The sequence below is a fragment of the Oncorhynchus gorbuscha genome, linkage group LG08 (assembly GCF_021184085.1).
Source record: "Oncorhynchus gorbuscha isolate QuinsamMale2020 ecotype Even-year linkage group LG08, OgorEven_v1.0, whole genome shotgun sequence".
Taxonomy (NCBI): Eukaryota; Metazoa; Chordata; class Actinopteri; order Salmoniformes; family Salmonidae; genus Oncorhynchus; species Oncorhynchus gorbuscha.
This window is the reverse complement of record NC_060180.1, coordinates 28374861-28402375: the sequence shown is the minus strand read 5'-3', so window position 1 is coordinate 28402375 and position 27515 is coordinate 28374861. Positions and strand designations below refer to the sequence as shown.

Genomic DNA, 27515 nt, shown 5'->3' with positions numbered 1-27515 from the left:
CCAGCCTCATCCACGTGTACAAAGTTGTGAGAGGGTTCACTTTATTCCAACTCCATTATACGCTATATCCCAGAACACACAGTTGAATTTGTTTTGGTAAGGAAGAGTGACATAAAATTGACATATATTGCATGTTCCTTCCACAGCAATGGAAATGTGTGCAGTTTATGCTTACTGTACTATGTATCACTATAAATTGTTGCTGTAAAGTAGTTACATAGATATATGTTTTACCTGTACATACTGGTAACGTAGCTCCTTAACTCTGTCCTCATTCCTTTGGAATGGTACATGGTACAGCTGTTTCATACTCATCTGGTTTCTATGCAGCACCCTGTCGATGGTTGAGATGCTAACCGTACGGATGTTTTCAAAGACATCGTTGTCTTCTATAATGGTCCTTTGTATTTCCCTGAGTCTTGTGGCATTGTTTGTTCGGACCATGGTGCAAATAGCCTCCTCCTGTTGAGGTGTGAAAAGGCGTCCTCTGCCACCGGTTTGAGGTAATCTTGCAGTCCTATGTGGGGAAAAATGCAGTGATGCATCGGACACAAAAACTATGCGAACACACATTTTACTGTAAAACATACAGGTGGGTGCATGTAAGGTGCAGTATGTATCTGTATAGAGTATATTTCTGTATGCTGTGAAATACAAGTAGACTACTGTAATATGAAGCATTGTAGGAAGTATACAGTATACTGCTTATATACAGTAACAGTGCACTGTACATTGGTGGACATGCCTGTTCTCTCTTCGAAACGTTTGAACTATTGAGGACACGGTTGATCTCCCAATATTCGGCTGCACCCTTCGACCCGCCTCAGCCATTGTAAGGCCATGATTGACAACATGGTCTACAATAGTGGCCCTTATGTCATCAGATATGCGCCTATGTCCTCTTCTGCCTCTTCCTCTGTTTTGCCTTCCACCACGCATCCTTGCTCCTCTTCTTCCTCCTCTTGGCTGTTGACCCTGTTCGTTTCCTGGTCCATCCATTATTGGAAAATTGCAACTCTGTGTTGTGGTCTGTCTATATATGCTTGCTAATTGATTCTTCATGGGATGCACCTTTGAGCAATTCAGACAACTGGTTGATTGTTGGTTGAACTAACACTTTACATTCGTTCATGCGTGAGGGTCAATTTCACCTGCACGATTCATCAATTCAGGTCTTTGTACAAAAGGTAATAATAGAAATGTGTAAAACTATGCTTGACAGTTTATGACAAATAGTTCAACAATTTTGCATGTAATGGCTTATGCAAGGAACTAATGCCTAGATGTTTTGAGGGGTAACACTATTCAACAGAGAACCATCTACTATATTTTGATCAACATGACATGAGTAATTGATCATGTGGAAAAAATCTGACACTGGTACATTATCAATTGCAATTTGTTCAAAGGAATAAGAAATTGCTTTAATGATATGCACAGGTGACTAGATGATTTGGAATTTGTACAAGTAGTATCAAGAATTGCACCAAAGCGACTGAGAAAAACTGTAACAGCTTTTGGCAGATTGGCAGACCTGATAGTTGTTCCTCTGGCACTGCCAGCACAGGTCTGTCCTGGGCTTAGTGCTTGAGATGTGGGGCAGCAATTTTCTCTGCAGATACCTGAAGGAAGACAGCCCAACTACACGTACCTCTGGAAAATACATAATAATGTGAGATCAATAAAATTAGTGCCAATCATATTGGAGGTAAATTAAATAATCAAAACATGTTGTTTATGCTTTACATACCAAGTGTTGTCATCAATTCCTTTAGAGAAGCCACACCCCTGCTTTTGTCACATGGGATGGCAGCAGCTTTCCACCTAAGTGTTGTGTCCTGGTAATACTATTACATTATCCTCTGCGTAGTTGTTGAGGAAGTTCACAACTCGCTGCAAGTCCTCATGCTTCAGGTGCATCCTGTGCTTGCTTGGGCCAGCTCTCTTTTTGATGGGAGGCATTAGATCATTCTCTTTGTATGACTGGTGGAGTACAGTCAGGCGTGTTCTACTGATGCTGAAAGACAAAGTCCAGATACAAATATTTTAGCATTATTATACAATAGATAAACATAATCACCATCAGACACACCTGGCTAACATGATGGGTCATGTAATCATCTGGCAAAGTGGAGTCTTTTGTTTAGACATGCTAGCTAAACAATGAACCATACTCCCAATCCATAGAGTACTAGCAATAAAAAAACGATTGTCATAGCTAGCTAAAGTTAACCAAATAGGTTCAATGTTAGCTAGCTAACATTAGGCTATAACTAGCAATGCAAATGTCATTCTGAGATAATATTACTACATTACTACACGTAATGTTAGCTAGCGAGCCAGGCATCTAACGTTAGCTAGCTAGCTAACAGTAAGCTTTAACTTACAATGAAAACAACTTTCTGACAAAATTAGAAATTTATAATATCTGAAACTGTAGCTAGACTCTTACATGGATCAACGCTTCATGGCAGACTGCAACCCCATTTCATTAAATAAGACATCCTGTCCTGTGTCGTTTCCGTTTTGTTTGTACAGCTTGCTTTGCCCATTGTGTCAAGTCACTCTGGTTCACACTGACCGTGTGCAATGCCATAAGAATCATCAGATCTTTCTCCCTCTCTATTATGGATGCCATGGTTGCCCTTAGTTTGAAGATGTATTCCGGGGACGGGTGTTTTATACAACAGCCTTCTGTGTTTTCTTTTCGACTCCCTCTGCATTTGCAATCAAACGCCAGAATTCTATTCATCTCCTTATCATACTCTGCTTCTACCAGACATTACACTGATTTCAAATATCGATCAACTTCTTCCATGACAACAACACTGTTGATGACCGTTTCTTCCCCATCACTGTCATCAATGAAAATGTTTTTACCTAAATCAGGGATTTCCTCATCATCTGATTCATTTTCAGAGTCAGAGAGTCAGCATGGCACGATCTTCCTCCAGAAAGTAGTCCATCACAACTTTTTACTAGTGACTTTGTCGATAGCACCTGATAAATTCAGGGCAGTAGCAGCACATTTGCAGTTCTCCATGGCTAACATTATATATATTTTTTAAACTGCAGTAGAAAGGATTATCTACACATAACGAGCAGCTCATTTTATAGGCAGAAGACGCTACACGGCAGACCAATCCGAAACTCATCTCTCGGCATGTCCAGCCCAATCATTATCTCATTTTGACAGGTTCCTGTCTTTTTCTGTTCACTAAACCAACTAGGCTCATAATTTAACAACTTTATTCGTATTTACAAGTTTGTTTCTGCCCAAAAAATACATTTTGATAACACATTTAAATAAACGTTCAAATCCTATGAAGTCGTGACTCGCAACATACGCCTAGTTTCCTGAAACTAGTCACATTTACATAAGTATTCAGCCCCTTTGATATGAGACACTGAATTGAGTTCATGTGCATCCTGTTTCCATTGATCATCCTTAAGGTATTGTGCGTAGAGCTTCAAGACAGGATTGTGTCGAGGCACAGATCTGGGGAAGGGTACCACAAATGTTCTGCAGCATTGAAGGTCCCCAAGAACAAAGTGCCCTCCATCATTCTTAAATGGAAGAAGTTTGGAACCACCCAAACTCTTCCTAGAGCTGGTCGCCAGGCCAAACTGAGCAATCAGGGGAGAAGGACCTTTGTCAGGAAGGTGACTAAGAATCCGATGGTCACTCTGACAGAGCTCCAGAGTTCCTCTGTGGAGATGGGAGAACCTTCCAGAAGGAAAATAATCTCTGCAGCAATCAGGCCTTTATTTTAGAAGGAAGCCACTCCTCAGAATAAGGCACATGACAGCCCGCTTGGAGTTTGCCAAAAGACACCTAAAGGACTCTCAGACCATGAGAAACAAGATTCTCTGTTCAGATGAAACCAAGATTGAACTTTGGCCTGGATGCCAAGCGTCATGTTGGAAGTGAAGCATGGTGGTGGCAGCATCAGGCTGTGGGGATGTTTTTCAGCTGGAGGGACTGGGAGACTAGATGAACGGAGCAAAATACAGAGAGATCCTTGATGAAAACCTGCTCCAGAGCACTCAGGACCTCAGACTGGGGCGAAGGTTCACATTCCAACAGGACAACGACTCTAAGCATACAGCCAAGACAACACAGGATGGCTTCGGGACAGGTCTCTGAATGTCCTTGAGTGGCCCAGCCAGAGCCTGGACTTGAACCCGATCAATCATCTCTGGAGGGACCTGAAAATAGCTGTGCAGCGACTCTCCCCGTCCAACCTGACAGAGCTTGAGAGGAACTGCACAGAAGATTTTGAGAAACTCCCCAAATACAGCTGTGCCAAGCTTGTAGTCTCATAGCCAAGAAGACTCAAAGCTGTAATCGCTGCCGAAGGTGTTTCAACAAAGTACTGAGTAAAGAATCTGAATACTTATGTAAATGTGATGTTTAATTTCATTCTTTTCTGCTAACATTTTTAGAAACCTGTTTTGCTTTGTCATTATGGGGTATTGTGTGTAGATTAATGAGGGGAAAAAACGATTTAATCCATTTTAGTATAAGGCTGTAACGTAACAAAATGTGGAACATGTTAAAGGGTCTGAATACTTTCCGAATGCACTGTAAATAGCATAAATAGCCTTCTGTCCTACTGATACTGTCTAGCAGTATCTGATGCATATGCAGGATGCAAAGTGTACACAGTGAGAGTGACATGATAATCTAAAACCTAGACCTATTGTCTACCTGAGCTAAAGGCTTATGTCTAACGGTATATGCCAGTTAGCCATGAGAGATGAATAGATGATGAGAGAAATAGACCCCATAGATTACTAGAATAAGCCTGCAAATGAGTTTCTGAAATAGATCTCTACCTGATGTTCCCATTAGAGGCAATGAACGCTTGATCGCCAACAGCTGATTGCCATGTGGGTGTTTAGCAAGCCCACCGCATGCTACGTAATGCTAACATCAACAGCCCATCCAAGCTATACTGAGCGTTGGTTGGTCATCGCACGACTATACAGGGTCAGCTTCTCCACTAAGGTCCAAGGTGATAACTTGAAATCTGAGGGAAAAAGGTTAGGGTTATGACAATGGTTAAGCAGTAGTAATCAATTCAAAATGTACTTCTGTAAATACACTGAATGAAAATGGTCAATATTAGGGGACATCTTTATCTATATATTACCAGATATCTCACATTTTATTAGATATAAGGAGTAGACATGCTCCAGAAACACATGTCCTTCATTTCATATACGGAGATAGGATATTCTCTGTTATGGGACAGTTTCTACATGCATCCAATCTGGTCCTCCGAAATCTACCTGCTACCGTATGAGTCCAGAGCTATATCTGGGGTATACGTTCAAGACACACACCTGTAGAATATTCTCACTCCGAAAAGGGTGTGTCAACATGCTGACATATCTAAGCCAAAATACTCAGGCATGAACGAATCCACATATTTTCAGAAATGTATCATAATCCTTAGTTGATCATTTATCTCTCCGTATAAAAAAATATATATATTTCACAAAGAATCCTTACCTTTGTATATATAGTGTATAATGTATGTGGACACTCCTTCAAATTAGTGGATTCGGCTATTTCAGCCACACCCGTTACTGACAGGTGTATAAAATTGAGCGCACAGCCATGCAATCTCCATAGACAAACATTGGAAGTAGAATTGCTCATACTGAAGAGCTCAGTGACTTTCAACGTGGCACCGTCATAGGATGACACCTTTCCAACAAGCCCCGGTCAACTCTTAAGTGCTGTTATTGTGCAGTGGAAATGTCTAGGAGCAACAACGGCTGGTAGGCCACACAGAACGGGCCCGTCGAGTGCTGAAGCACGTAGCTCGTAAAAATAGTCTGTCCTCAGTTGCAACACTCACTCTCGAGTCCAAACTGCCGCTGGAAGCAACGTCATCACAAGAACTGTTCTTTGGGAGCATCATGCAATGGGTTTCCAAGCCTAAGATCACCTAAGATCATGCAATGCCAAGCGTTGGCTGGAGTGGTGTAAAGCTCGTCGCCATTGGACTCTAGGTTTGGCGGATGCCAGGAGAACACTATCTGCCTGAATGCATAGTGCCAACTATAACCTTTGGTGGATGAGGAATAATGGTCTGGGGCTTTTTTTCATGGTTCGGGCTAGGCCCCTTAGTTCCAGTGAAAGGAAATCTTAACACTACAGCATACAATCACATTCTAGACGATTCTGTTCTTCCAACTTTGTGGCAGCAGTTTGGGGACGGCCCATTCCTGTTTTAGCATGACAATGCCCCCATGCTCAAAGCAAGATCCACACAGAAATGGTTTGTCAAGATTGGCGTGGAAGAACTTGACTGGCATGCACAGAGCCCTGACCTCAACCCCATCGAACACCTTTGGGATGAATTGGTACGCCGACTGCGAACCAGGCGTAATTACCCAACATGAATTAGTGCCCAACCTCACTCATGCTCTTGTGGCAAGCAAGTCCCCGCAGTAATGTTCCAACATCTAGTGGAAATCCTTCCCAAAAGAGTTGAGGTTGGTTATACCAGCAAAGGGGGGACCAACTCTATATTAATGTCCGTGATTTTGGTATGAGATGTTTGATGAGCAAGTGTCCACACTCTGTCATGTAATGTACAGTATGTGAATCATAGATATTTAATTATTTTGTCCTTGTATGTCTAATCAAAAATGGGCTAAATCCGACTCATGAAATGTCCTGCGCCCAAATTGTTTTACCTTTTCAGGCGCTGAAAATGATTGTGCTTCTTCACAAGATGGTGTCATATCTGAGCATATATTTGCACCACATTCAGTAGTAGGCTTTATGCAAGGCACGAAAAGGAAAGCATCCAACTTGCTATTTCCAAAGCGCATCTCTGCTACTTCTGTTTAAAAAATGCAGCATAGCAAATCCAGAGCTCCAGTCACAATACGTGTTTTCTGGAAAGATGCAGACTTAAGCCTATCTTTGCAAAAATGTATTTTATGTAACAGAAAATCAAAGTTGCACACCCACAAAACCCCTACCTGTCCTGTTTGTTATTATGGAGGGTGCAGAGTTGTTCATCAGCAGTGGTCCCTCGCAGACCAGACCCAAGGTGGGGGTAGTGTTGGTCTGTGATCCACTCCAAACTGTCAATGCATAAATCATGAATTAAAATGGTGTCGATATTGCAAGAAAATATAGTAATTTCACATAACCATACCACAAGTTAACGTTAGCTATTCTACCTGCTTCATTCATTATCAGAAAACTAACTGGAACTATCTAGCTAGCCAAGTTAGTTAGTTAGATAGCTAATTTAGCGTATATTAACCAGTAATACAAAATACGCTTAAACGTTTTAAAATGTTAGCTGTCAACTTGAGACTTGATAAGGGGTAAAAGTGCTTTTCCATGAAGGGAAGGCAATTTCATTATTTGTTAGCTCGGCTACCAGTTAACTTTAATTAACCACCTATCAATCCTAGCTTGCTAGCCTTACTGGCTACTGGCCAAATAAGCTAACGTTCTTGATTCTAATTACTAGGATAAATAAATAATATTTCAAATGAGTTACTCACTTTAGCTTTAACTTCTTTGAGGTATTTCTGAACAGCTTCTCACTTATTTCAGTGTTTTTTGGAGAACATCTAATGAGAACATGTTTTTATCTTGCAGTTCATGCGTGTCAGAACTGTGTCAGGGGTCACCTATCACTGTCGCTCTGGGAAGACCTTCAAGGGTCAGATGATGGATCGCTTCTTGCTGACAGACTGCAGGGCAGTCCTGAGTGGAAACTATAGGTGAGGGTTCAATAATGAAGAATGTGATACAAAGTGTTTCAAATTTGTACAAATGTTGCATGATTTCTCAAACCTGACATTTAGTCATGTGGATCTGAAAATAACTACATTAAGTTGCTCTTACACCTGTGTAGTAACAAATACATAACATTGATATTGATGCATTTTAATTTAGCAACTGCTTTGTTTCTTTCAGATATTTTTAATGGAGCAAATTTCTTTAAGTGCAAAACAAAACATGCCACTTGGTGGCAGACAAGCCACACAGCATCCATAAACAACAAATGCATACAATAGGAGACAAAACAACACTGACAAACAATTGACAATGAGCAATAATAGTTTGGGTTCTTTACGACATCAACCAGATTGTGCTCATGAGCTTCCGACCTGTACAGGCCGTCGGAGATGCACCCAGATTTTTTATATTTTTAAATAGTATTTCACCTGCTCCTACATTCAGTATCAGTCAAAAGTTTGGACACACCTACTCATTCTAGGGTTTTTCTTTATTTGTACTATTTTCTACATTGTAGAATAATAGTGAAGAGATCAAAACTATGAAATAACACATATGGAATCATGTAGTAACCAAAAAACTGTTAAACAAAAAAATATTTTATATTTGAGATTCTTCAAAGTAGCCACCCTTTGCCTTGATGACAGCTTTGCACACTCTTGGCATTCTCTCAACCAGCTTCATGAGGAATGCTTTTACAAGTCTTGAAGGAGTTCCCACATATGTTGAGCACTTGAGCACAAAAGCAGTTTTTCCTAAATGTGTTGTTCATTTCTATCCAACACGAATGGATCACGCTGTATATTGAGTAAAAATAATCCTGGATCTTTGTAACTTCTTGAGTAAAACTCAATCTTCGGACATGTCCATAAACAGTGAAAATAAAACCCAAGCAAATGGGGGGGGTTCTGTGGACCGAACTTGCTCAGAGTGTGGGGGGTTAAATAGTGCCTATGTAAATACTGGAAACTGCCAATGAGGAAGATTGGTTCTCTGAGCCTATTACAGAAAAAAGTAGCATTTGGAATTGATAGGTTTAATTGATTTGTTTTGTAATTGCATAGTAATGGAGTTGAGTTCCTTATTCCATTGTAATACATATATTTAGCTTACATTTACATTTGCATTTAAGTCATTTAGCAGACGCTCTTATCCAGAGCGACTTAATTATGTGTAATGAAATGTAATTAATCTCTTTGCCCGCAGCTTCATGTGGTCTTTTGAGAAGCTTCACCGTTGCATGGCTCACCTCTTCCTTGGACAGCTTGTGACTACTTTTGATGAGGAGTTCCGGATCCTGTTTGCACAGTCCCAACCTTTGGTACTGGAAAATGTCCTTGTTCCAATGCCACACTACAGCAGTTTATCTGACAGTCAATACAGCAGTGATCGGACATTATTTTTCAGAGATCACAGAAAGTTCCTCCCCATAGACAGCTCTCGTCCTGTAGAATGGGCTAGACATTCCTATGATGACCGTATGGATATGGTTCAGAATATGATGCCTCCTGGAAGGTGTGAGCCTATCCACAGTTCACTAGATCAAGGTCCACTAGATATGTACAGCAACAAGTACTCCTCCCAGCAATTTAAACTGGAGCAGCAGTCTTTTATGGCACAAGGTCTCCCCATGATGCAGTCAAACACAATGGAGTTTGCTGGCTCTAAAAGGCACAGTTATGCAGAGGGCACTTATGCCGGACATTCCTCCTCTCAATTCATGCAGCACCAAGCCATTCACAGCTTTGAGGGGGATACGGCAACCCAGAACAGGAAGATACATGGGGAACAGCATCACTATCAGAGAACAGGGCTAGAACCAGGTTATAGCGGCTACGATCAATTCAGGGACCAAGGGTACCCTCTGATGGATCAGTATTCTGAGTCTGGGTACCCACATGGAATAGCGATAGAGCCACCAGACAACTATGACCCTGTACTGAATTATTTGTCATCATCAAACCTTGCTGTGGAGCTGGGACATGGCTCAAACAAATTATCAAGTCCAGGAGAGGGTCCCTTTAGTCAGTCAAACCCCAAAAGACTGAGCATGGGCCAGCCTCATGCCTGTCAGACCTCCCCAACACAACAAAACCCATTTGAACAGAGATCATTTTTTGTCAGGTCTGGTTCGGACTGTAAAACACAGGATCCCAGTGCAAAGCAGGGGATGCGAGATTGGAGGATCAGCTCATACCTCAGTGCATATGATGATGCAGGAGAGGAAGAGATTCCACAGCCTATGGGAAATGACCCCTTTCAAGAGCCCCTTAATCCATCACAAGGCAAATTATTTGCTCCACTGGTATCAGATCCCAGGTTTAGTGCCAAAGAGTTACCCAAGATTCCAGGGCTCAGGTTAAACAAGCCCACCTGCCCAGAACACTCAAGAACACTAGAAATTATTGTTGGCTTAGATGCCCAAACAACACTAACACCACCTTCGGAGTCGTCATCAACCACTGAAGGTGACAAATCAGAGGAGATGGATGTAAAAGAGCCCAAAAGAGAAGAGTCATTCCGTAGGAGGTTCAATCCTGCTATCCAAAGGACCTCGAGACTAAGATCCTCACTAATCTTCAGCTCACAACTCGAACAGCATATCTCACAGGAACAGAAATATAACTCTGGCCAACACTGTGAGGAAACTGCCAATGAGGAAGATGACCCATCTAGATTATCCTTGACAGCTCAGGTTTGGGGGAAAAGAAGATCCATTACAAGAGAACCTTTTGAATGGAGACTTAAGTCAGCGATAGTTGATAATTCAACCATTGAGTCTTTGAAATCTGAGGACATCACTACTGATTCGGGTGATAAGGAATTGACAAAGTATCTTCCTGTGAGCACTGGCAAGGTTTCTTCAATGGAACAACCTAATTCTGCCCATGAAGAACAAACCAAAACGGTAGAATCTGCACACCCATCCAAACCTTCTCAAGTTGAGAAACCCAAAACTATACAATCAGCACACCAGGCATCTTCATTGAGCAATAAATCCTATATAGATATGAATGATCCAGACAGTAGGTTCTTTTTTTTTAAAGAGTTGGCTGCCAAACGAAAAGTTGCAAAGGCTGCAGAGTCTGAGAGCAGCGCTGAAAAAGCTCCTGTAAAACCAGTGACTCCATTTGACATGAAAATTAAGGAACCAGTCACAAGGATAGAACCTAACCTTCCAATAGCCACACTAAATCCAGCAGATACTTCAAACAATAAGCCAGCTCCAGCAGAAACTTCAACCAATAAGCCAGCTCCATCAACAGAGGCACCTCCTAATCCATCAGATACTTTCACCACAAAGCCAACAACATCGACAGAAGACCCACTTTATCCAGCAGATACTTCAATAAAAAAGACAGCTACATCAACAGAAGCATCATCAGAAACACTGGAGACTTCACCAGTGTTACAGGAGAACAAAACATCCATGGCAAAATGTGGCTCCTTACTTGATGTCAAAGAACACCATTCTAAAAATAAAGAACAGCAAGACCTTCAACTTCCCAAAAGTGACTCCAAAACATTCCTCAGGGATAAATTATCTTGTGTCGATGGCCTACTTAGAGTCTCTACTGATACTGAGAAGATAGAGCTGAAGAACAGTCGGAACCAAAGTGTGTCTAAAGTTAACCCTAGAGATACAAGTACATTTCTTAAGAGCACCTCAAATCAGTGTTCCTTTAACATCTCCCCAAAGGATTTCAGTGTATATAAACTATCTCCAAAGAAACCAAAGTCATTCAATCCTGCTTCAAATGAGCTAAACCCATCTCTTCCACTCACACTAACAGAAGCTAGCTCATCTTCATATCCGACACCAAAAGGTTTAAGCTCAACTAGTCTCACTTCATCAACAAATGCAGCAAAGGAGTTGAGCTCAGCCCTTACCCCCACCCTTAAGGAGCCCAGTTCATCTATCCCCATGTCAAAGCAGCCATTACCATCCTCTAAACCTATCACAGTAGAGTCCAACATACCTCTGAGCCCCACCCAATCTGAGCCAGATGTGTCTCATAAGCAGGACAAAACAGATTCCAAGGAATATCTCAGCCCTATCCCAATGCAATCTTGCTCATCCTCAATCCCTGCAACAGAATTTAGCCCTCTGCCAAACCCTACCCAAACACAATCTAGTTTCTTACCCAAGTCCACCTTAGTTGGGTCAATTTCATCAACACCAATGGAATCTAACACCTCTCCCAAACCCTCCACAAAGGAGTCATTGTCTACAATTGCCACAACTGAGTTGAGGTCATCCTCTCCTAAGACCAACCCAATAAAATCCTATTCCTCCCCTTGTCCTGGCCAACATGAGTCGGTTTTGTCACTCAAACATTCCAAAACAGCATGCAACTCCTCTCCAAAGCCCGCTACAGTGTCCAATGACTCTTACAACTCTTCACCTCCATCTTCAAAGCATGTCATGGAAGAAACCAACAAATCTCTCATCTTCACACCAACAAAGTCTAGCTCTCCTCCTGAGCCTACCCCAACAGAATCTAGTGCTTCAACCAAACCAACACCAAGAGAACTCAACCCTCTTCCTAGCACCACCCCAACGGAACCAAGTGCATCAACGGGCCCGACCCTAACAGAATCAAGTGCATCTTCTAACCCAACCCCAACAAAATCACACTCCTCCCTTACATGTGGGTCAGGTGGATCAGTTGTGTGTCCCAAGCCTGGCCAAACAAAGTCCAGAACTTCTCCAAACCTCACCCCAAAAGAATCTTGTTCCTCTCCTAATCATACCCTAACTGAACCTACCTCACCATTCAACCATGTCCTTGTGGAATCCGTCCCATCAAGCAACTCAAACCCAACTGAATCCACTGCTTCTCATGACACTGCCCCAGCTCCACCCGTCATTGTGGATAACAGTAAGGAGGGCAAACCAAGTAAACTTAACAAGGAGCAAAAAGTGGGAAGTTCTGCAGCTTATAAAGGTGAGAAGATAGCAGGTGATCCTGAAACTAAGAGAAAAACTGCTCCTGGAGAATCTGCCTCCCATGGATCTCAGAGTCCTGATGAGACCAAAGAGAATAACAGCACTATGAAACCAGAGAGCACAACAGATCAAAGCAATCCTATACCACCCCCAGTGAAGCAACCTAAAGTAAGCCAGTCCCACTACCATTTGTCTACTGCCAATGTACTCTCTAGCAGCAACCTAAGAGATGACACAAAGCTCCTATTAGAGCAGATTTCTGCTAACAGCCAGAGCAGGACAGAACTCACTAAAGAATCTGCTGTCACTGATGATGCCAAACAGGATGAGGCTGACCGGGGTGTTAGTGGTAAGGAGGAAGCATCAGCCCGACGACAGATCGGAGGCCCGGCTAGAACTTCTCAGGAGAGGGAGAAGCTTCTTCAGAGAATCGATAGCATGCGGAAGGGGAGGAAAGTCTACAGCCGCTTTGAGGTAAAGTACCCTGCTGCATCAATAGGCCAGTAGCAATTTAACTAAATTAAAATGTAAGGTACCTATTGTAACCGAGGTACCTAATTGTTTTCAATCTCACCTGCTTGCCTTCATCTGAGCTCAAGTTTTCTGCTTGTTATTCTGTATTTTGTTAGATGGCGCCTTAACCAGGGATCGGAAGGATGAGTGAGTACGGAGAAAGACCACATTTTCCTCTAGAACTTGTCCTGTAACTATGCCCATTCCCCAAAAGTCTAAAAGCACAGATCGGAGAGGGATCACTAGTTAACTAACATAAATATTATTCTCAGGTTTCTATATTAGAGGGTTTCTCCGAATGGACTATATGCATGTAAAGCATTAAGGATTTTGGGAACAAAAACTTGACTAACTTTACCAACATGGATTGCTGTGTAAATCAGCAGAGACTCTACAGTGTGGACAATGGACCTCTGCTGTCTACAAAGGGGAACTGAAAAATCCACTCCCATCAGCTAAATGCACAACTAAATGTGCAATATATTTGAAAATGATTGTGTTCCTAGACACACTGGACGCACTGGTGTTGTTGACTGCAATGTAATATCTGTCGCTCTCTGGGTTGATTAATTATTATCTGTATGAGGATCTGTTGTATATACTAACAATCATTTCCAAATAATACAATTAGAATCACCATAGAAAATGTATTAATCATAAACAGTGCAAGAATAGCTTTCAAATAGTTGGACCACTTTTTTCATTTGGAATGCTTTATTAGAATTATTAAATCAGAATAACAGTGTGCTAGATTAACCAAATATATGCATGAATAATCATGTGTATTTGCACAAAAAAAGAATATATACAGTATATATGTAATACTGTGATTTTAATGCCACAGGACATTAGATCCCTTTTTTAAAAGAGGCTATCTGTGATTGCTACATCAATTTTGGACTTATAAATTAATTATACACTACCGGTCAAATGTTTTAGAACACCTACTCAGGGTTTTTCTTTATTTTTACTATTTTCTACATTGCAGAATAATAGTGAAGACATCAACACTATGACATAACACATAAGGAATTATGTAGTAACCAAAACAAAGTGTTAAATAAATCAAAATATATTTGAGATTTGAGATTCTTCAAATAGCCACCCTTGCCTTGATGACAGCTTTGCACATGTTAAACAAATCAAAATATATTTTCGATTTGAGATTCTTCAAATAGCCACCCATGCCTTGATGACAGCTTTGCACACGCTTGGCATTCTCTCAACCAGCTTCACCTGGAATGCTTTTACAACAGTCTTGAAGGAGTTCCCACATATACTGAGCACTTGTTGGCTGCTTTTCCTTCTCTCAGTCCGACTCATCCCAAACCATCTCAATTTGGTTGAGGTTGGGGGATTGTGGAGGCCAGGTCATCTGATTCAGCACTCCATCTCTCTCCTTCCTGGTAAAATAGCCCTTACACAGCCTGGAGGTGTGTTGGGTCATTGTCCTGTTGAAAAACAAATGGTAGTCCCACTAAGCCCGATTGAAAGTGTGATTTAAGTGTGCCTTGAATTCTAAATCAATCACAGACAGTGTCTCCAGGAAATCACCCCCACACCATAACACCTCGTCCTCCCTGCTTTACGGTGAGAAATACACATGCTGAGATTATCCGTTCACCCACACCGCGTCTCAAAGCCACGGCGGTTGGAACCAAAAATCTCCAATTTGGACTCCAGACCAAAGGATACATTTCCACCGGTCTAATGTGCATTGCTCGTATTTCTTGGCCCAAGCAAGTCTCTTCTTATTATTGGTATCCTTTAGTAGTAAAAATTAAGAAAAACTCTTGAATGAGTAGGTGTTCTAAAACTTTTGACTGGTAGTGTATATACCTATTGATTCTTGTAAAATGTCCCATCAGCTTAATTCATCTGTCGTACCCCATCAGAACTCAAAATATAAGCTTGTTTTACTCAATTGTTTGTAAATGATGCAATTGTAAAAAATAAAATAAATACTTTATAGCCTCAGAAGATGGTTATAACTATAGTTTTGATGTCATGGATTGTCAGTTCTTCCATCCATAGCTCTCTGAATTTGAGACTATTACATTTCTCAAGCCCCATCCCTCAGTTGTGTACCAAATAACAGTGTCAGGGAGTGGTGGCTTTGTTGTTGTTAAAACTGCAGATTGCCCCTTTAACCATTGGACAACAGCATGGTATGCTGTTTTTCAGTTATATCACTTGCTTATCGTCATGTCTCAGTGGGAAAGCATTCAATATGGTTAATCATTTATGGATTGGTGTGTAAATGCTTTCAATGCCAAAGTCTGAAAATGTCATGAAAATATAATTTCTAACCTGCTCAATCCACTGCCTACAGTATGTAAACTATATTTTGAACTTTAATATTATATGCGATTCCTTACTGGTTGAACTATTTTTAAAGCTCCGACGGCTCTGTTTTTACCAGTATTTGCATGAATTATTATTTGAATTCATTTGCTCAACTGTGTTGGATGTCACTGGTGTCAAGCTCTGTGCTCTGCAAGCTAGTGTCTAAGCAGTACCTAGTAGTCACTTGTGACTGATCTGCTGATACACAGTTGATACAGTCAGCTGTTGTGTAGTCCCTGGGTTACCCTGTCTATTATGTTTACTGTAGAAATGTACTAAGCTACGTAATGTGGGGGGGCTTTTAGATTTTTTTTAATGTTTCATATAAAAGACTGGAATATTGTGCAAGCCCCTTTGTTCGACACCCTTTGTTCGTCACTGAGAAGATCGTTATCTGTGTCCCCAAGAACATCACAAGCAGTTTGTATTAGTGTGTAAAAGTTCAGCAATGTTATTTGAACACACCCAGCAGCTACATTTTCTAGCACAAAGGTTAGCACAAATGTTGCAACAATGTTTGATAACAATTTTGGTTTAATAATACCCCGTGCTTGATTTAGACTAAAATGCCGGTACTCATTTTGGGTGCCGGCAGTGTTGTGTTCAAGACCACCTAAAGATGTTGTGTTCAAGACCAAGACCAGAAAAATGCATGTCCAATTCCAAGACCATGATTGTAATTGTATCAAATCGCCCCCCATAATAAGAGTTCAAATGTCCAGTATTTCTGTGTTCATATTTCAGAACAACATATGGATTCTTTAGACATTATGAATGGTGAAGAAATAGCAACATTACAAATGATCACAAACAGGTCTATAATAGATAAAAGGACCAAAGATGTTACAACTTCCAATATCAATAGTGAGCGTGCAACTTTCAAACAATTCCCCCCACCCTTCCCTACCAGCGAATCAAGGAAATTCTAACTTGCACGACAAAGTTTGAGGATATTTTACAACTAATGTAAAGGGCAGTAATGTTATGAGTAAAGTAGGAAGCTCAGTTTTCAATAGGCGAAAATATGTTAATGTGACATGAAAGGAGTGTGTCATGTTTTGTCATTGATTGTCATGTCTTGTCCCTGTGCTTCCCCTTCTATTCGTTTCCCCCTGCTGGTCTTATTAGGTTCTTTCCCTCTTTCTATCCCTCTCTCTCCCCCTCCCTCTCTCCCTCTCTCGCTCTCTCTCTCTATCGTTCCGTTCCTGCTCCCAGCTGTTCCTCATTCTCCTAACTACCTCATTTACTCTTTCACACCTGTCCCCTATTTTGCCCTCTGATTAGAGTCCCTATTTCTCCCTCTGTTTCCGCTTCTGTCCTTGTCGGATCCTTGTTTGATGTTTGCTGTTCTGTTTCCTCGTTCCGTCCTGTCGTGTTTTTGCCTTCTTCAGATGCTGCGTGTGAGCAGGTGTCTAGATCAGCTACGGCCTGCGCCTTCCCGAAGCGACCCGCAGTCTGTGGTCGCATCTCCAGTTGTTCCCCTCTACTGACTAGAGGATTTCAGTTTTCCTGTTTTGACTTGGAATAAACTCTGTTTCTGTAAAGTCGCTTTTGGGTCCTCATTCACCTGCATAACAGAGTGTGGATATTTGGACTGGCGAAGCGGTTAAATGCGTTGACTAAATGGGAACTGCTAAATATAATTTTTTTACTAAATCAAATCACATGTTATTGGTCACATACACATATTTAGCAGATGTAATTTCAGGTGTAGCGAAATGCTTTTGTTCCTAGCTCTAACGGTGCAGTAATATCTAACAATGTGTGTGTGTGTGTTTATATTATATATATATATATATATATATATATATATATATATATATATATATATATATATATATATACGTGTGTGTGTGTGTTTATACTTTTTTAGATTTTTTATTAACCTTTACTTAACTAGGTGTGTGTATTATTTTTTATTTTTTTATTTAACATTTGTTTAACTAGGCAAGTCAGTTAAGTACAAATTCTTATTTACAATGTCGGCCTACCAAAATGCAAAAGGCCTCCTACGGGGACGGGGGCCTGGGATTAAATAAATAAATACAATATAAATATAGGACAGAACACACATCACAACAAGAGAGACAACACAACACTACATGAATAGAGACCTAATACAACAACATAGCAAGGTAGCAACATATGACAACACAGCATGGTAGCAACACAACATAACAACATGGGGCAAGAAGGTAGAGACAACGATACATCATGCAAAGCACCCACAACTGTCAGTACGAGTGTCCATGATTGAGTCTTTGAATGAAGAGATTGAGATAAAACTGTCCAGTTTGAGTGTTTGATGCAGCTCGTTCCAGTCGCTAGCTGCAGCGAACGAAAAGAGGAGCGACCCAGGGATGTGTGTACTTCCGAGACCGTTAACAGAATGTGACTGTCAGAACGTGGAGGATGAGGAGGATGTATGTGGAGGATGAGGGCTGCAGTAGATATCTCAGATAGGGGGAGTGAGGCCTAAGAGGTGGGTCTTGGGACAGGTATAGAGAGATGACCAGTTTACAGAGGAGTATATAATGCAGTGATGTGTCCTATAAGGATCATTGGTGGCAAATCTGATGGCCGAATGGTAAAGCACATCTAGCTGCTCGAGAGTACCCTTACCTGCCTATCTATAAATTATGTCTCCGTAATCTAGCATGGGTAGGATGGTCATTTGAATCAGGGTTAGTTTGGCAGCTGGGGTGAAAGATGAGCGATTACGATAGAGGAAACCAAGTCTACATTTAACTTTAGCCTGCAGTTTTGATATGTGCTGAGAGAAGGACAGTGCACCATCTAGCCATACTCCAAAGTACTTATATGAGGTGACTACCTCAAGCTCTAAACCCTCAGAGGTAGCAATAACACTTGTGGGAAGAGGGGCATTCTTGTTAACAAACCACATGACCTTTGTTTTGGAGGTGTTCAGAACAAGGTTATAGTTAGAGAAAGCTTGTTGGACACTAAAAAAGCTTTGTTGTAGAGCATTTAACACAAAATCCAGGGAGGGGCCAGCTGAGTATAAGACTGTAACATCTGCATATAAATGGATGAGAGAGCTTCCTACTGCCTGAGCTATGTTGTTGATGTAAATTGAGAAGAGCATGGGTCCTAGGATCGAGCCTTGGGGTACCCCATTGGTGACAGGCAGTGGCTGAGACAGCAGATTTTCAGACAGCAGATTTTTATACACTACAGTCTTTGAGAGAAGTAGTTAGCAAACCAGGCCAAAGACGCCTCAGAGACACCAATATTCCTTAGCCGGCCCACAAGATTGGAATGGTCTACCATATCAAAAGCTTTGGCCAAGTCAATAAAAATAGCAGCACAATATTGCTTAGAATCAAGGGCAATGGTGACATCTTTGAGGACCTTTAAGGTTGTAGTGACACATCCATAGCCTGAGCGGAAACCAGATTACATATCCAAGAGAATACTATGGACATCAAGAAAGCCAGCCAGGGCCTCCCGGGTGGCGCAGTGGTAAGGGCGCTGTACTGCAGCGCCAGCTGTGCCATCAGAGTCCCTGGGTTCGCGCCCAGCCTCTGTTGTAAAATGGCCGCGACCGGGAGGTCCGTGGGGCGACGCACAATTGGCCTAGTGTCATCCGGGTTAGGGAGGGCTTGGTCGGTAGGGATGTCCTTGTCTCATCGCGCACCAGCGACTCCTGAGCGCTAACCAAGGTTGCCAGGTGCACGGTGTACCCTCTGACACATTGGTGCGGCTGGCTTCCGGGTTGGATGCGCGCTGTGTTAAGAAGCAGTATGGCTGGTTGGGTTGTGTATCGGAGGACGCATGACTTTCAACCTTCGTCTCTCCTGAGCCTGTATGGGAGTTGTAGCGATGAGACAAGATAGTAGCTACTACAACAATTGGATACCACAAACTTGGGGAGAAAAAAGGGGTCAAATTCACACAAAAAAAAGAAAAAGAAAGTCAGTCAGTTGATTATTGACAAGATTTTCCAACACTTTTGATAAACAGGGCAAAATAGAAATAGGCGTATAACAGTTAGGATCAGCTTGATCTCCCCCTTTAAATAAAGGACGAACTGTGGCTGCCTTCCAAGCAATGGGAACCTCCCCAGAAAGGAGAGACAGGTTAAAAAGTTGGAGATAGGCTTGGCGACGATAGGGGCAGCAACATTAAAGAAGAAAGGGTCTAAACCATCTGACCCAGATGTTTTTTTGGAGTCGAGTTTAAGGAGCTCGTAGCAGTAATCTCTCCGTTTAATTTTGGTCAAAATTTGGTTGTAGGTTTGAAGTTTTGATCTGGAGTGAAAGCCATGCTGCGGAGGGTAGCATCCTGCATATGTACCTGCCGAAGAATCCAAGAATCCAAGTCAGAGTACAACAATCGGTTAACCACCAAACTGAGGAACTTAATTTAATCTTGCGTAATACCCTAGATGCAGTCACACCCCTAAAAACAAGAACCATTTGTCATAAGAAACTACCTCCCTGGTATACAGAAAATACCTGAGCCCTGAAGCAAGCTTCCAGCAAGCTTAAGAAAAAGATCATGATCATTAAAAAGCAAATTACGGACTCCTCTTTAAATCTGCATATTTCTTCAAAGCTCAGTTGTCGTGAGTCTACACAACACTGCCAGGACCTAGGATCAAGGGAGACACTCAAGTTTTTTTAAATACTATATCTCTTGACACATTGATGAAAATAGTCATGGCCTCGAAACCTTCAAGCTGCATACTGGACCCTAGTCCTACTAAACTATTGAAAGAGATACCATTGATCACCACATTCTTTTGGAGAGATTGGAAACCCAAATTGGTCAACACGGACAAGTTCTGGCCTAGTTTAGATTTTATATGTCAGAAATATATCAGTTTGTTTCTGTGGATGGTTTGTCCTCTGGCAAATCAACTGTACATTTCAGTCTTCCTCAAGGTTTTGTTTTAGGACCACTATTGTTTTCACTATATATTTTACCTCTTGGTAATGTCATTCAGAATCATAATGTTAACTTTCACTGCCATGCGAACGACACACAGCTGTACATTACGATGAAACATGGTGAAGATATGTCAGTCGTCCTGGTCCCCAATCAGAGGCAGCTGTTTATCGTTGTCTCTGATTGGGGATCATATTTAGGTAGCCATTTTCACATGGAAGGAAACTGCTCAGGGATTTCATCCTGAGGCCAATGGTGACTTTTAAACAGTTACAGATTTTAATAGCTGTGATATGAGAAAACTGAGGATGGATAGAAAACATTGTAGTTACTCCACAATAATAACCTAAATGACAGAGTGAAAAGAAGGAACTTTGTACAGAATAAAAAATACTCCACAACATGAATCCTAATTCCAATAAGGCACTAAAGTAAAACTGCCAAAATATGGCAAATAAATTAACTTTGTGTCCAGAATATCCAACATAAGACATCACTGAGTTCTTCATATTTTCAAGCATGGTGGTGGCTGCATCACATTATGGGTATGCTTGTCATCATCAAGGACTAGGGAGTTTTTCTCTGACATGCAATGTCAAGTGTGGGACCCTGTATAGACAGGTGTGTGCCTTTCCAAATCATGTCCATTCAATTTACCACAGGTTGACTCCAATCAAGTTGTAGAAACATCTCAATGATGATCAATGGAAACAGGATGCACCTGAGCTCAATTTTGGGTCTCATATCAAAGGGTCTGAATACTAATGTAAAGGTATTTCTGTTTTAAAGGTTTTATACATTTGCAAACATTTCTAAAAAACCTTTTTTGCTTTGTCATCATGGGGTATTGTGTGTAGATTGCTGAGGAAAATGTTTTTATTTAATCAATTTTAGAGTAAGGCTGTAACGTAACAAAATGTGTAAAAAGTCAAGGGGTCTGAATACTTTCTGAAAGGCACTGTATGTTCTTATTGTTTGTATAATGTATTTTACAAGTGTTAAGATGTGTATTCTGTCAATTATTTTACACAATGATTATTCCCTATTGGAATTGGGCCTTTAGGTATCCTCTCGGAGGCCAGATGTCACCATAAAACAGGTCTTCGTGGAATCTGGGCCCCTGAGCCATAAAATTGTCCATGGGTGTCCTTAAGAGGTTTTAAGATGTTTCAAATGTATAGCCTTTTCAAACCCAAGGTATCAGCCTTGATGTAATGGCATGGAAGGGTGAAACAGTGAACAGATATGGCAAGAGTATGTTGGTCAGCCAGCCTTTGGATTTGAGAAATATGCTGTGAACCTCTAAGAGGAACATGTCTGTCTTCCCATATGCATATGTCTGTCTGTCTATCTCTTAAATATAGAAGTTGTCCACCTTAAATTTTGCATCTATTATTTCTCCACACCTTGACCAGGTTTTTGATTCCTAACATTTCCCTCAGTCAAGTATTGAATATCAAGCGCAGATTCAACTACAAAGTCTAGGGAGCTTTTTGAAAGCCAATGATGGTAGATCGGTAACAATAAAAAAATCAGACATTGAATATCTCTTTTAGCAAGGTGAAGTTAATAATTGTGCTGTGGATGATGTATTAAACCACCTAGACACATCAAAGACACAGTTGTTCTTCTGAACTGAGCTGCAGGACAAGAAGGAAACTGCTCAGGGGTGTCACCATGAGGCCATTGTGGATTTCAAAACATAATCAGAGTTCAATGGCTGTGATGGGAGAAAACTGAGGATGGATCAGCAACATTGTAGTGACTCCACAATAATGACCTAAATCACAAAGTGAAAAGAAGAATATAAATATACAAAATATGCATAAAGTAACACTACAAAAAAACACGACAAAGGAATACACTTTTTGGCTTAAATGCAAAGCCTTATGTTTGGAGCAAGTCCAACACAACAACACATCCATCACTGATTAACTGCTTCCTTATTTTCAAGCATGGTTGTGGCTGCATCATAGTATGGGTATGCTTGACATATACAAAAACAGTGGAGTTTTTCCAGGATGAAAATAAACGAGATGGAGCTAAGCACAGGCAAAATCTTAGAGGAAAACCAGCTTCAGTCTTCTTCAGTTTTCAGTTTTAACCTAAAACACAAGGCCAAATCTACACTGGAGTTGCTTACCAAGAAGACAATGAATGTTCCTGAGTGGCCAAGTTACAGTTTGACTTGTATCTGCCTGAAAATCTATAGCAAGACTTGAAATGTGAAGATTTTTGAAAATAATAAAAATGGGCAAATATTGCACAATCCAGGTGTGCAAAGCTCTTAGAGACTTACCCAAGACACAGCTGTAGGGTGAGTACTTATCAAATCAAGATATATTAGTGTTATATTTTACATTAATCTTAATGGAAATCTTTGACAAAGTATTTTGTGTAGATCGTTGACAAAAAAAAGACAATTAACTCAATTTTAATCCCACTTTGTAACACAATAAAATGTGAATACATCCAAGGTGGTGAATACTTATGGTAGACACTAGATAAATTAAATACTTTTTCAACACGTTTGATTTTCGTAGGACTACAATAAAGTTTAATACCGGAGAGAATGTGTTTGTATGTTGATACAAAATATTTTGTTGGTGTACTCTTTCTTGTGGAACAGGACCTGAAAAGGCATGATCGTCATGATTTCAACCTTTCTGAATAAAAGTCTTGATGCTAAACAGCAGATTGTTGAAAAGAGTGCTTTTCAGTAACATGCGACAAAGCCAAAATGCCAATTTGGATACTGTGGCTCCAGACTTGTTTGACCTCAGCGAGGGATTGTGACGCTGCTAAAAAAGTAACACTGTGTTTAAAGTTTTGGGCTATTTCTTATCTCACTTATTGATTAGAACAATTAGACTATGAGCTCTCCTATTTCAAAATGTCCCAATTCAAAACAGTTTCTGCAAGCTGATTATAGTGTTTTACATTTCAATGAGCTTACTCTTGCGGCTTCACGGGGACAGTTGGAAACGGGAAAACTCTGTTTGCCGTCACCCAGAGTTGAAGGTTTGACAGGATCTACAAGGAGAGGATGAAATGTTTCCCTCTGGAGTTTCTTAGGGATGTATCAACTGTGAATTGTAACAGGCATACTGTTGATAAGTGTTACAAACATTTTGACAGGCCTACTGTTGTTCGCCAGCCTGTCTCATAAGACTTGCTATGTACAGAATGTCCTGATATAGCTTGTCCATGAGTGAAAAAAGTGCTTGAACCCAAAAGTAATTTTGGGTCAACCATTTAGTTAAGCAACAGAAATAACTTTGCGTGAACTTATAATTAGTGTCCTATCCAAAGCTCCTAGAGTGAAACAAATTGATTAGCTACAGCACTGAGCGAATATTTTATTTCTGTACTAATTAGAGACGTGCTGTGTATATGTAATGTAGGCTATTATATGAGACATACTAATAAAGTGTCCTAAACCCATTATGTATATTAGCAAACACCAGAGACATAATAATAATAACATATTATGTTTCCATTACTCATTATATATGTTATGGTCATTCGTCATCCTTTGAAAAAAATGATTTGACGTCACTAAACCAATCACGTGCTAGATTGGACTGATTATGGAATAAGAAAACCCCAAACATTACCAACAACAGTGGACCCCTTGTTTAGGAATGTGCTTTTGTAACCCTTCTATTTCCAAATGTATTAATAAGCCGATGCTGAAACATAATCGTGTAATAAAGAGCTTTTCTCCGCCAAAACCCCTTCTTTCTTGTAACATTGTGCACTACACCAGATAGGAAAGTGGTGCCTGTTTGGTGGTACAGTTTGTGTCAATGCCAGACTCAGTGTTTGCTATTATTTCTGTTAGTGTTTGCTAGTATTTATATTATAGAGATAGATTGATACTATCTTAGTGTATCATGATTGCAAAAGTGAGAATAGTTTACCATATCACAGCTTTCAGCTGGTATGCCTTTATCATTAAGTCCCTGGCTGCTAAGGATGGAGAGAAGTTACCACCTGGAATCTTTGAGTATGGTGGACCCTGGAAGTACCTTACTTTCCTCAACCTGGTGAGATTATTTTGAATTTTAATTACAATTGGGGGTTGGATTGTAATGGATTAAAAGGTACTACACACTCAAATTACAAAAGTAATGGCAAAATGTTATTGTGAATTGAATTGATTTGGGATAGTTGGACGAAATTGGTTATACCTGCATGGGTTGTGGTTTGATCAGAACAATAAAACTTAACACAGAGTTGAATGTATCCAGTATAGAGGTTCAACCATGTCAACCTAGTCAGGAAAATCTCCAAGGTCACATGAGTCTACCTGATTTTTGTTGTATGATTTTTTGTCTGTTTATATGAATGATAAATTATAACAAAATGGGAATAACAATAATATGCTATGTATGCTATATTTAAGTTATTGCAGATGGTGTTCTTTGGGATGGCCGTGGTGAATGATCTTCAGACTGGGAAAAACACAGTCAAGGGTCTTAATAAGTGGAAAGACCTCATCTTCTCTGTCCTTGCCTTCCCTGTAGGCATGGTGAGAAGGAGTGATTGAAATATTGTCATTTGATATACCACCAACATAAAATCTCCAACATCAAAGGGAGATAGTATATCTCATCTTAATGGATTTACTGCAATTTTTTATTTCTTTCCTTTTGTCTCTAAAATGTCTTAGTTTGTGGTGCTGCTTTTCTGGGTGATCTTTGCCTACGACAGGCAGCTTGTCTACCCAGAATCTTTAGATGCCTTCTTTCCTCCCTGGATGAATCATGCTATGGTCAGTACATACAAATTAGAGACACATGATTGTGAATGTAGAAGTGGGCTGGAATGTAAATATAATGATGATAATGTATGAAAATATTATTTGTAGCACACCGTTGTTATGCCTGTCTTACTTGGGGAGATCCTGCTTCAACATCATGTGTACCCAAAGACTAAAAACGGCTTAGCTGCCTTAGGAGTTGTGGGCTTGGCTTACTTGGGCTGGTATGTAAAGGTTGTTTATTCATAAGATACAAATGTATGTATTGCTGACCATGTGTTTGTAGCACTAATCCACATTAATTTGAAAATTGAGTTCAAATTCTGATTCAAAATGTAAGCTGCTGACCCACTACACATGTATTGACATTAAAGAGTCAGACATTGTACTTACTGTATGTTGTTTCACTGCACCTCCATTCTCCATTTGTCTTGTTCTGTAGGGTGATATTTATCTACTTGGCGGTAGGTCTTTGGGTGTATCCTCTCCTCGGACTCCTTAGCACCTCGGGTGTGTTGGGGTTATTCCTCTTAAACATGACAGTGGTGGCAATGATGTATCTGCTAGGACGGACCCTAAACAACTGTGTCTGGGGTGAGTGACCTCAGCAGGCTAGAACCATGACGTCAGAAGTAGAATTACCATGCTAAAGCTATAATAACCTCTCCCTTTCTCTCTCTCTCTCTCTCTCTCTCTCTCTCTTTGTTATTATTTTAGGAAAAGGCAAGACGGTGACTAAAAATAAATGAAACTCTGCTCATTTTCCTCTTTGAATCCATTGGGGCCTGATACATTGTTGTCAAACAGATTTCGCCAACATGCCTCAAGAAATACTGTATGTGTATGAATAGAAATTGCACACAGGGTCTTATGTCACATGTACTGTCCTCTGACAACATAGTTTCTAACAGACATGCTGTTGTTTTTCTTTTTTCAATAAATGTTATCAGCATCACAATTACAAAATATAACTCACAGTTGAAAAAATTGAAATTCAAGGTAGGCCTACATCAGGTTGATTGGTTATGTCATTTTCTACCAGGAAGTTATCACAACATTCTCAAAACAATCGTTCTCTACTTACCAAAATTCTCTAACTACAACTTGACCAAATGAGAATATGAGAGTAAACAAGGGGTGATAAAATATCTCACCAATTGTTATAACTTTTTCTCTTGAGATTGGAATATCGTTGTGTTTTCATAACGTGTGGAAATCATGAAACAGTATATGAGCTATTAAAGTCTCAAAACCATGGTTGTGTGTACTTTTACCACAATAGGAAATTGGATGTTTGCTTTTATGACCAAACATGTAATTACAAGGCACAAAAAAAGCATGACATAAATATGATGTAAGTCATGTTCCTTTTGGAGGTATAATTTAATTATTCAATCATTAACAAATAAAATAAAAGGGCAGCAAATCACTGCAATGACAAATGTGAGCCAATGAGTGCATTCATTCTCACGTTGTCCGTTAATGTTCTTTGATATTGGTGGATAGCTTGATCTTGCGTAGAAATCAATATTTTCCAGGGTACCAAATGTAAATGTCTTCGTAACCGATTTGTACATTTCCTGGTACTCCCTAAGTGTGCTGATCCTTCAGGATGTGCCCCCACGCAGGTCCCTGTAGTCCTTGGTGTTAAAGATAGTTTGGGTCTGCCTCTACCAATCTAACTGACAGGACTTTGGCCAATAAGTGACAGTCTTGCTCATTTATAACTGCAGAAGAAATAAAAGTCATTTTATGATCCAGTATTAAGGAATACAGTATGAACCAGGTTTGTTATCTAAAGTGTATTATCAGAATATACTGTATATAGCCTGCATCACCTCTTCACCTTTTCCTGTTGTTTCCTTCTCATGCTGTGGGCCATACGTGGCTCTGTATATTATTTATCCAAATATGAATCTCCGTTGTCAAGAGTGGGAGCCATTTCCAAACATTTGAGCAAGCTAAAACAATACATTCAAGTCTTAAATAATCTGACCATTAAAAAAAGCACACCAAGGCCCTTTTGGTCAGTGTTAACTAACCCCAAGTATAAAGGTAAATGACAATGCACAATACATCATTTTCATATGTTTCAATTGAGCCTCCAATGACTAAAGGAAAAAATGTCAAGATACAAATATTAAGGCCTACATAACATTTGGAGAACACTGTAAAAATGAATATGATAAGGTCGATAATGAAATTCTTAGGAAACATTTGATGTCTATACCCTGAGGGAAGCATTC

At 40.3% G+C, this 27515-nt stretch overlaps 2 protein-coding genes and 1 long non-coding RNA gene across 8 annotated transcripts in view; 2 read left to right on the top strand and 1 right to left on the bottom strand.

Annotated features, from left to right (window-relative positions):
• The window catches only part of fam83ha (family with sequence similarity 83 member Ha), a 68554-nt gene extending 51510 nt beyond the window's left edge, over positions 1-17044 (top strand). For 4 of the 5 annotated variants that reach the window (XM_046359046.1, XM_046359045.1, XM_046359048.1 and 1 more), the window contains 3 exons: positions 7640-7764; positions 8990-13208; positions 13364-14266. In XM_046359046.1, the coding sequence (XP_046215002.1) occupies positions 7640-7764; positions 8990-13208; positions 13364-13375 (4356 nt within the window). In that variant the 3' untranslated portion in view covers positions 13376-14266. Of the gene's footprint in view, positions 1-7639; positions 7765-8989; positions 13209-13363; positions 14267-16984 lie in introns of those variants that run through there. The other variant, XM_046359049.1, reaches the window with a different exon arrangement.
• Positions 261-9356, bottom strand: LOC124041455. 2 transcript variants are annotated; one of them, XR_006839945.1, is made up of 7 exons: positions 9033-9356; positions 7543-7758; positions 7006-7110; positions 4840-5033; positions 1751-2017; positions 1535-1653; positions 261-517 (listed from the first exon to the last, which is right to left on the bottom strand). It is a non-coding gene; the product is annotated as an uncharacterized LOC124041455 (long non-coding RNA). The 2 variants fall into 2 exon arrangements; XR_006839944.1 differs by lacking the exon at positions 261-517 and having other exon boundaries at positions 936-1653.
• Positions 17045-24238: 7194 nt separating the features above from the next.
• On the top strand, positions 24239-26716 carry LOC124040822 (androgen-dependent TFPI-regulating protein). The gene is made up of 6 exons (XM_046357925.1): positions 24239-24553; positions 24913-25038; positions 25180-25281; positions 25378-25493; positions 25712-25863; positions 25987-26716. The coding sequence occupies exons 1-6, from the start codon at positions 24401-24403 to the stop codon at positions 26016-26018; spliced, it is 681 nt and encodes a 226-aa protein (XP_046213881.1). The 5' UTR covers positions 24239-24400; the 3' UTR covers positions 26019-26716.
• Positions 26717-27515: the final 799 nt, after the last annotated feature.